The following is a 10213-nucleotide window of genomic DNA, read 5'->3' as shown; positions in this document are numbered from 1 at the left end:
CCATATGGCTTTGTGGCGCCATCACAAAATTTCTTCTCAAGTGGCCACCAGATGTTAACTCTCTTGCCAACAAACTCCTCACCATGCTCACTCTTATTGGACTCCACTTCCTCAACAGCTGTCCATTTCCTCTAAGGCATTATTGCAAGAATTCTTCTTCTTATGGTGTTTACGGTCTCCTTTTCTTTTAGGCTCTTCTTCGCTTGCCTCATAAAATTCTCCAAGCTCAAAATATTTGTCTCGTTTCTTATCGACAACCTCGTAGTTCTGTTTTTCCTCAGATCTCTTTTTTTTTATCCTTCTTACGAGAATAACCAAGTTCAGACCCCATAGAATCCAACACAGATGGAAGACCTTCGGAAAAATCACTCATAGCATCATCCATGCCTCTTAGCTTCCCATTCTTTACCTTGAGCTTCTTTGCGAGCTTCCTCTCAAGTTAAACATCCTGCTCACCAGATAGTAAATCGCTTTGTGTCTCCATTTCAAGAAACTCTTTGAAATTTGTCTTCTTCCACGGTTTCTTTAGATCTTTCATTTCGTGTTCTCTTTGTATTCTCTTCTCCTTTGGTTTTACTCTAACCTCGTTTACTATAGTCTCCAGCCACCTGGTCTGTGTTTCTAACTCTCCATTGTAGACTTCTTTCTACAGAACGTTGCTGACTTGGTGTTGCTCTTAGTCCTTGTATGATTCCGTGAACATCCTGTCCACCTGGGTAACAGTTAAAGTTGAGGGAAGGATAGATCTTTGGAAACCATTTCGTATGTAGCAGTGAAGTGAGATTCAAGTTCTTATATATTCCTTCTCTACCCCTTATCTTTAACTCTTCTTGTTTGGTTATTGCATGACTATAAACAGAATTCAAGTTCTGGTCTTCCATGTTAAACTATATAGTCTAATCTCTCCTTCATACATTTACATAAGTTAGTTATTTGTTAGTTATTACACAAAGAGTTGTAACTCTTCATGAAGAGGTGTGTCTCTTCTATTGTATTGATTCGATCTCTATATAAAGATCAATCATTTGTTGTAAACATTATCACAGAATCTCAATAAAGACAAAATATTTCCAGACAAGTATACAAAATTCGTAACTTGTTGAATAAGCCTAAAGCGTCTATCTTATTTCTTATTCCGAAGTCGTGTGTAACACACTGCGATATCTGCGTAACACAAACGATTGGTAAAAGATTAACATGGTATCAGAGCTTTACGTTTGAGAGGACGAAGAAGAAAGCACTATTGAGAGAAACACTTTGCGTAGAGAATAGAGGATTTTTGCATACGATTTATCAAGAAGGATGACGATGCAAAATCACAATCAAGTTATACCCATATTCGATGGGGAGAAGTATAACTTCTGGAGCATTAAGATGACAACCATTCTCAAGACCAGGAAGTTATGGTCTGTGGTTGAAGAAGGCGTGGCAGTGCCACCAGCACAAGTGAATGATACCCTTGAGACAACGAGGGAGAGATCGCTTAGAGAAGAAGCGATGGCGAATGATACGATGGCTTTGCAAATTTTGCAAACTGCCGTATCAGATGAGATCTTCTCACGGATTGCAGCAGCATCAACATCCAAAGAGGCGTGGGATGCATTGAAGGCAGAGTATGAAGGCTCCCCTCAGGTTCGTTTGATTCGGCTTCAAACGTTGCGAAGGGAGTATGAGAATCTGAAGATGAACGAGGATGAAGACGTTAAGGCCTTCACAGATAAGTTGGTTGCCTTGGCAAATCAATTAACTTATCATGGAGAGCAGAAGACCGATGTTCAACTCATACAAAAGATACTCATCTCTCTCCCAGCCAAGTTTGATAGCATAGTCAGTGTATTGGAGCAAACAAGCAATTTGACTTCAACAAGGATGGTAGAGTTGATCGGGATCTTGAAGGCTCATGAAGCAAGGCTGGCTGTAAGAGAAGAAAGCATAAGTGAAGGAGCATTCGATGCTCGTGCTAAACAGAAAAATTATGGTGTCACACACGACAACTCAAAGCGCCGTGGAGGCAAGAAGTGGTGCGGTTTCTGCAAGAAGAACAACCACAATGAGAGTGAGTGTCTGAAGAAACAGAAGAAGGATGATCCAGAGAAGGATCACAAGAGTAACAAGAAGTGTTACAATTGTGGTAAGTTAGGCCACTTTGCGAATCAGTGCTACTCAAAGAAAAAGGAGAAAGCACATCTAAGTCTTGAAGAAGAAGACCTGAATGAAGACCACACGTTATTCAGTGCGAGTGAAGCAGCAACAACAGTGATGGAAGATGTCTGGATAGTTGACAATGGAGCAACTAATCATATGACAAAGGAGGAGAATTATTTCTCAAAGCTTGATAGGAGTATCAAGGTTCCAATACAAATTGGAAATGGAAGCATGGTCATGACAGCCGGTAAAGGAGATATCACTGTCATAACCAAAGTGGCAAGAGGACCATCAGAAATGTGTTCTTGGTTCCTGGTATGGCGAAAAATTTGTTGAGTGTTCCACAAATTATTTCAAGCGGATACCGGGTGAACTTCCAAGAGAAGAGATGCATCATAGATGATGCAAAAGGCAGGAGGATAATGGATATCCCAATGACTCACAAAAGCTACAAGATCAGGATGAGATCGGCTCAAGAAGAAGGAGCCATGAGCGCAAGTGAGCAAGCCAAGATGGAGACATGGCACAAGAGACTTGGTCATGTAGGCGACAAAAGGTTGCAACAAATGCAAGACAAAGACTTGGTAAAGGGGTTACCAAAGTTTAAAGTCAAGAAGGAAGCATGTGAAGCGTGTAGGCTTGGAAAGCAATCACGCAAGAGCTTTCCAAAGGAATCTCAAACTAAGACAAGAGAAAAGCTTGAGATTGTGCATACTGATGTATGTGGACCGATGCAGCACCAATCTATTGAGGGAAGCAGGTACTTTTTGCTATTCTTAGATGATTATACTCACATGTGTTGGGTATACTTCATGAAGCAAAAGTCAGAAGCCTTCTCACTGTTCAAGAAGTTCAAGGCAATGGTAGAGAAGCAATCGGATTGTTCTATCAAGACGTTAAGATCAGATGGAGGTGGTGAGTTCACTTCACAAGAATTCAACCGGTTCTGTGAAGAAGAAGGAATCAACAAGCAAGTTACCTTGCCTTATTCACCACAACAAAATGGTGCAGCAGAGATGATGAATAGGACCTTGGTGGAGATGGCTAGATCGATGTTGGCAGAGCAAGACTTACCGCTCAAGTTATGGGCAGAGGCGGTATACACTGCTTCATATCTTCAGAACCGTCTACCATCAAAGGCAATAGAAGATGATGTCACTCCTATAGAGAAGTGGTGTGGACACAAGCCAGATGTGTCACACATGAGGATGTTTGGTAGCTTATGCTACATACATATTCCGGATCAAAAGAGGAGGAAGCTAGACGTCAAGGCAAAGCGTGGAGTCTTTGTTGGATACAGCAATCAATCCAAAGTCTATAGAGTTTTCATTCTGGAGAATGAAAAGATTGAAGTATCAAGAGATGTAGAGTTTGAAGAAAACAAGAAGTGGGATTGGGAAAGGCAAGAAGAAGTCAAGAAGACATTGGAGTTGTCTATGGAAGACACTCAAACGCCTACTCAACAAACCGAAGGTACTTCTAGTCCTGTTTTCATTCAAAATGATGATCATGATACTAGTGATGAAGATGGAGAAACGTCTGAGCCACCAAAGAAGTTCAAGTCCATGATTGAAATCATGGAAAAGGCACCGAGAGTAGACCTAGATGAGGCGGCTCAAGCAATAGAAGCTTGTCTTCATGCATAAGAAGAACCATACACTTATGATGAAGCGTGTGGTAAGAAGGAATGGAGAAAGGCAATGGATGAGGAAATCGCCATGATAGAGAAGAACAAGACATGGGAACTAGTGGACAAGCCAGAGAAGAAGAATGTGATCAGTGTGAAGTGGATCTACAAGATCAAGACCGATGCAAATGGCAATCACATCAAACACAAGGCGCGGCTAGTTGCTAGAGGGTTCTCTCAAGAATATGGTGTTGACTATCTTGAGACGTTTGCCCCTGTCTCAAGACATGATACAATAAGAGCCATACTCGCATATGCAGCTCAGATGAAGTGGCGTTTGTATCAAATGGATGTGAAGTCAGCTTTTCTCAATGGGGAGTTAAGAGAAGAAGTGTATGTCACACAACCGCCTGGGTATGTGACGCATGGGAAGGAACACAAGGTGTTAAGGCTACCCAAGGCTTTATATGGTTTAAAGCAAGCCCCAAGGACATGGTATGGAAGGATAGATTCATACTTTCTTCACAACGGTTTCAAGAGGAGTATGAATGATGCAGCCTTATACATCATGAAGCAAGGAGGAGATGTGTTGATCGTGAGTTTGTATGTGGATGATATAATCATCACAGGAAACAATACTCAGATCATCAACACATTCAAGGAGAACATGAGAAGGAGTTCGAGATGGTGGATCTTGGATTGTTGAACTACTTCCTTGGAATGGAAGTTATTCAAGACGATGGAGGCATATTTCTTTCACAAGAAAAATATGCAAACAAACTTGTAGACAAGTTTGGGATGCGAGACAGCAAGAGTGTAAGCAATCCACTTACACCACAAGGGAAAGGAGGAAAAGTTGAAGATGACAAGGAGTATGGAGATCCGACTAAGTATAGAAGCATTGTTGGAGGGCTTTTGTACTTGTGTGCATCAAGACCGGATGTGATGTATGCAAGCGCCTATCTCTCAAGGTACATGTCATCACCTCGCATGAAGCACTACCAAGAAGCCAAAAGGGTATTAAGGTATGTCAAAGGAACTTCAGACTTTGGAGTGTACTTTACAAGTGTGGAAGAACCAAGACTTGTAGGCTACTCGGACAGCGACTGGGGTGGTTCTAAGGAAGACAAGAAAAGCACTTCAGGTTATGTGTTTACTCTTGGTTCAGCCATGTTTTGTTGGCAGTCAAGCAAGCAACAAACAGTGGCACAATCAACGGCTGAGGCGGAGTACATAGCCGTGTGTGCAGCAGCAAATCAAGTCGTGTGGTTACAAAGGTTATTTGAAGAATTTGGACATAAGTTTGAAGGAGGCATTCCGATCCTATGTGACAACAAATCAGCAATAGCAATTGGGAAGAATCCAGTGCAACACAGAAGGACGAAGCACATAGAGATCAAGTATCATTTCGTGAGGGAAGTTGAGCATAAAGGAATCATTGAACTCGAGTATTGCAAAGGAGATGATCAACTCGCAGACATTCTCACAAAGGCATTAGGCGGTTCAAGGTTTGAAGATCTCAGGAAGCAGCTTGGAGTCAAGTCGAGATATGACTAAGGAGGAGTGTTAAACTATATAATCTAATCTCTCCTTAATACATTTACATAAGTTAATTATTTGTTAGTTATTACACAAAGAGTTGTAACTCTTCATGAAGAGGTGTGTCTCTTCTATTGTATTGATTCGATCTCTATATAAAGATCAATCATTTGTTGTAAACATTATCACAGAATCTCAATAAAGACAAAGTATTTCCAGACAAGTATACAAAATTCGTAACTTGTTGAATAAGCCTAAAGCGTCTATCTTATTTCTTATTCCGAACTCGTGTGTAACACACTGCGATATTTGTGTAACACAAACGGTTGGTAAAAGATTAACATTCCACACGTTGCAACACAAGAGTACACAAGTTCTCAGACTTTCTGTTCTTCCCAGAAGCCTTTGACATAAAATTCATATCAAGCCAAGTGTTCCCACAAGTGCAGTGATCACAAAGCCAGTAAGGATTACCAATGTTTTCATAAGAATTTGCAGATTTTTTAATGCAGACAGTTACTTAATTGGAGTTGTGTGTATGACCACATCCACAATGAGTATCAGGCTTCTAAGAGGAAGTACTTGCGGTTCCTGCAAGATTATGCAAGCACACTTGTGAAAAACTACTCGGAGACTCTGAAGGAGGAGACGGTAAAAGCTTTTTCTACAACTACTTATGAAGAAACTATTCACTCCAGGTGGAAAATTTACAACGCGAGCAACACTGGTAACTACTTCTTTCACTTCACCAAGACTTTGCAAGATGGTATAGATGTTGTGAAGGTGAAGTCTTATGAAAACATTGGTAATCCTTACTGGCTTTTTGATCGCTGCACCTGTGGGAACACTTGGCTTGATATGAAGTTTATGTCAAAGGCTTCTGGGAAGAACATAAAGTCTGGGCGCTGTAACTTCTTTTGGGTTTCACTAAGGTTCTTAAACTATGAGTATTTATCTAAGATTGGGCTGGGCCCTGTAACTCTAAGCCATGGCTTGTAAACATTTGATTTCCTTTAGTTTTTATTAATGAAAGCCTCAGTTACAAAAAAAAGAACATAAAGTCTGAGAACTTGTGTAATCTTGTGTTGCAACATGTGGAAGACCAGAACTTGAACTTGAACTCTGTTTATAGTCAGGCAATAACCAAAGAAGAAGAGTTAAAGACAAGGGGTAGAGAAGGCATATATAACAACACAACACCATCAAGCCTTCTCTCATGATCCTAATGTACTCTTGGCTCGGGAAGTGGGCTTCCTTGAAAGATTCTAGCTCGGACTTAGCGTCCACCAGTACAATATTACTCGCCTCCTATCGATCCAGATACGTAACAAACCCGTTCACGAGTAGTGGTAACAAAGGTATAACACAGTCTGCATTGGCTCCTTCCATTTTATGGGATTCCGCTTTCTGCATACACTCCCAACATAAAACATTCCACAAGCCGGAAAACTCGTGATCGAGAATCAATCTCTAAAGAAAATTGGCAATGTGGGTAACGCTTGGAGTTTCTTTCGATGCAAGAAATACTTAATCACATTTGTGGCAACTCTGATAACTTCTTTAAGTCTCTAGACAACCAATAAGATGCGTTGTTGTATGTCACAGGTCTGTGTGACTCAAGGATGCATCTCCCACAAAATGTATGCCCGCATAAACACAGCAACGTTTAAACCATACTCTTCAACATCAATGTCCCTGTGAAACTCAATGAAGTAACTGAAACCCGGTGCAGGACACTGTTTGATCATCGAACCCTTGTTTTCCTCGAAGTAAGATCTAACAACATATTCCCCGTAAAGGTCTCTAGCCTCCAACGTTAGCCTAGCTAGGTTTTTCTCCACAGAGAATAATTTATTACCATAGTTTGAGTCGGTTACAGCTGATGAAAAATCTAATCCCATCAATAGTTTCTCCTTGTTTTCGCTCAAACGTTCTGAAACATGTTGCAAGTCCCATTGGAATTTCTTAAGGAATACAGTTGCATCAGCTTTTGAAAGCAAGAACATCTCACAGAGATCGTCGATTTGTTTGTTCATCTTCTCTCTGAGATCATCCTTAGTAAGAACAGAGTAATCTCTCTGTAGATCGTGCTCCATGTTGTTATTTCCATTTTTAATCTCCAGCTGCTGCTGTTCCTCGTCTAGGTGTATAGCACAAACCCAATTCATGACCTTCCTATGACCAAGAACAATCCTCATATTTTCAGCTGATTTAGATATGTTCCCTGAACGTTTTTGAATCTCCACTGGTTTCCATCTCGTCTTCTTTTTTTGTACTATTTTTGTGCTTATGAGGCAGCTTCTCCATGGATTTAACCAGATCATCTTCTATCCCCTTCTCCTCTAGCACCAGATGGACTTCAGATACCATCCTTTGCGTTGTCAGATAGTTCTTCTCCGGTACAGTCATTAACAGACTCGGGTTAAGAATCCTTACGCTCTTCTTCAGATATCCGTCAGCATTGATTTTCACCACATGTACGGTTTGTTTCTTCCACCACTTATTTTTCTTCTTCATACTCTGTTTTTTCATCGGATTGAGCTTTCTCGGAACCGTCGTCCATGGATGCAAGATATGCTTTTTCTCCGTCACAGGCCATCACCTCTGTTTTAATATCCAATTCAATCAGTGGGATCTCGTTCTTATCTTCCTTCCTAGTCACCAGCTGGATCTGATTCAAGATCGGTTCATCACTCACAATCACCTCTGATTATTTGGTCACTTCTTCTTTGGTTTTCTCACTCTCGAGAGACCCTTGATCCATCGCGATGATCTTATCGATGCATCCTATCGTTTTCATCATCTCGTTCATGCGCTCTTCAAAGGATCCGAACCTCAGCTCTGATACCAATATATAGAATTATAATCGATAAACTAGATTCTGACCCGTCCTTAAAAGGACGGGTATATTTTTTAAAAAATTAGGTTTCATATTTATGTTTTCTTTGTAATTATATTCATATGTTTTTTGTAATCATATTTATTTGTAAATCTTAATTAAAATATATTTTATTATTAAATAATGGCAATTTAAAAATTGATCTGGTATATGTTCGGTTAGGGATGGGTCGTGGATCGAACCCTGCCCGCTGACCCGCCAACCCGCGGATTTCAATTTTGTTTTGGTCAAAAAATTTGACCTATACAACCCGCAAACAAATAATTTTGTACCCGCTCTACTTAATTTTGCGGTTATCCGCAGATTATATTTTTTAAACCATAATTCTTTAATTTAGTTATTATAAAATATATAAAATATATTTATAATAATTTTTTATATATTATCAAAATTTATATACAGTTATATATATTTTAATTTGAATAAAATAATATTTGAAACTTAAATAAAATATGATTTGAAAGTTGAGGTCGGATCATAATTTTAGTTTGTTTTTTTCGTTTTGGTCAAAACAAACCAATAATTTAAATATGTAATTTCAGTACCAATCAAAAAGCGACTTGACTCCAGTGAAAAGATAACTACTTGACTACAATGAAAAAATAAGATTAGATTAGAGTGAGCTATAGCATCAGATAGCTATTATAGTACTCTGCAACCACCATTTACCAAATTGCTTGAAATTTTTTAAAGTAGACCAGAGAGCAACCGACTCATTTCCCATCTCAATGAACTCCTTCTTTCCTGTGGTGGTTTTGGCTTAAGCACTTCTTAGAGTGTATTTAACTTGACAGAATGAATGAAACTGGAAGCTTTTTAAACCCATCCAGAACCATATATGAGCACTCAAAAAGACCAAGTGTATAGTTTGATAAATAAAGGCCAAAAGGCCGTAACCTAGAGCAGACCTTAACGTGACAACTCCAATAACTTACATACTGAGATTCCCTACAGATAAACCACTCCAGAACTATATTATTCCGAGCAACTACAATATACATATGTTCCATTCTAAAACAACAACCCATAACCATAACCGACCTTGTATGATTCCTTTAGAGAACCCAGACTCGTATTGAAACATTTAAACACCATTTGTGTTTTACCAGAGTACAATCCTGATACATCGTCAAATCTACATCATTCTTTCCCAAAAATAGCCAGATCCAAACTAAAGCTCATGGATTTTGACTTTGTATCAAAGAAACCCAATCTTTATGACTTCTAGCAATTAAATGTGTACCTTTCTTGTTCCAGTAGTGAACTCTGAATGTTTCCGTAACGTAGTTTCAGTAGCTCTGTTACTATCATCACCAAAACAGAATACAATTTATAAAAACTTTGCAAACGATCTCAACCTAGAAAATGAAGAACATGAACTTTCACCCCTCACCAACTTGAAAAATACCCAATAACATCTTGTTCAAATAAATTATGAATAGCAAAGTCAAAGGTAACCTTAAACCACGGACTGAAAAAAAAAGTTCATCATAACTGATGATCGAGGAAGAAGCACAGACTTTTGCAGATAGTTGAGACCTGCGGCTTTGGCCGTTTCTGGCAAATACAGAGTGTGAAGACATCTGTTCCAAATACAGAACTTCGAAAATAACCAAATCCTGCGAAGATCAAATCCCCAATATCTGCATAATGAGGCAATAAAAACCAGTCAAAATGTAAACCAAAGTTTGAAAATCCAATCAAAACCTTTCTGGATCCATAACATCAAACAATGAAAACTTCCTTGATGGTTCTATGGCAACAATGCATGAATCCATAGTAAGATGCCCTGAAATCGAAATCAACATCTTGATCTGTATCACTCCTTTCCTTGGAAACAGCCGTTTTTGATTCTTGATGTTATTTCCTTTCATCGATTTGTAAAAGAAGACAAATCGATCGCATCTTTCTCAAACATACGATCCTTGGAATTCAGATCATAACGGAGAAACCTAATTGTCGTTGCGAGAAAAATAAAAGAAAAATTAGAAAAACAGAATTTA

General features: G+C 39.2%; 1 protein-coding gene across 1 annotated transcript; it reads right to left on the bottom strand.

Annotated features, from left to right (window-relative positions):
* Nucleotides 1–6746: 6746 nt before the first annotated feature.
* On the bottom strand, nucleotides 6747–8150 carry LOC130496089 (probable E3 ubiquitin-protein ligase ARI14). The gene has a single exon (XM_056987860.1). The coding sequence runs from the start codon at nucleotides 7633–7635 to the stop codon at nucleotides 6928–6930; it is 708 nt and encodes a 235-aa protein (XP_056843840.1). The 5' UTR covers nucleotides 7636–8150; the 3' UTR covers nucleotides 6747–6927.
* Nucleotides 8151–10213: the final 2063 nt, after the last annotated feature.

This window comes from Raphanus sativus, chromosome 6 (genome assembly GCF_000801105.2).
Source record: "Raphanus sativus cultivar WK10039 chromosome 6, ASM80110v3, whole genome shotgun sequence".
NCBI classification, from domain to species: Eukaryota; Viridiplantae; Streptophyta; class Magnoliopsida; order Brassicales; family Brassicaceae; genus Raphanus; species Raphanus sativus.
The sequence above is the reverse complement of the archived record's forward strand: the minus strand, read 5'-3'. Positions and strand labels throughout refer to the sequence as shown.

What these genes read in the sequence shown, in the direction of transcription:
- LOC130496089 (XM_056987860.1), bottom strand. Translation starts at nt 7,635, where the DNA reads ATGATCTGGTTAAATCCATGGAGAAGCTGCCTCATAAGCACAAAAATA.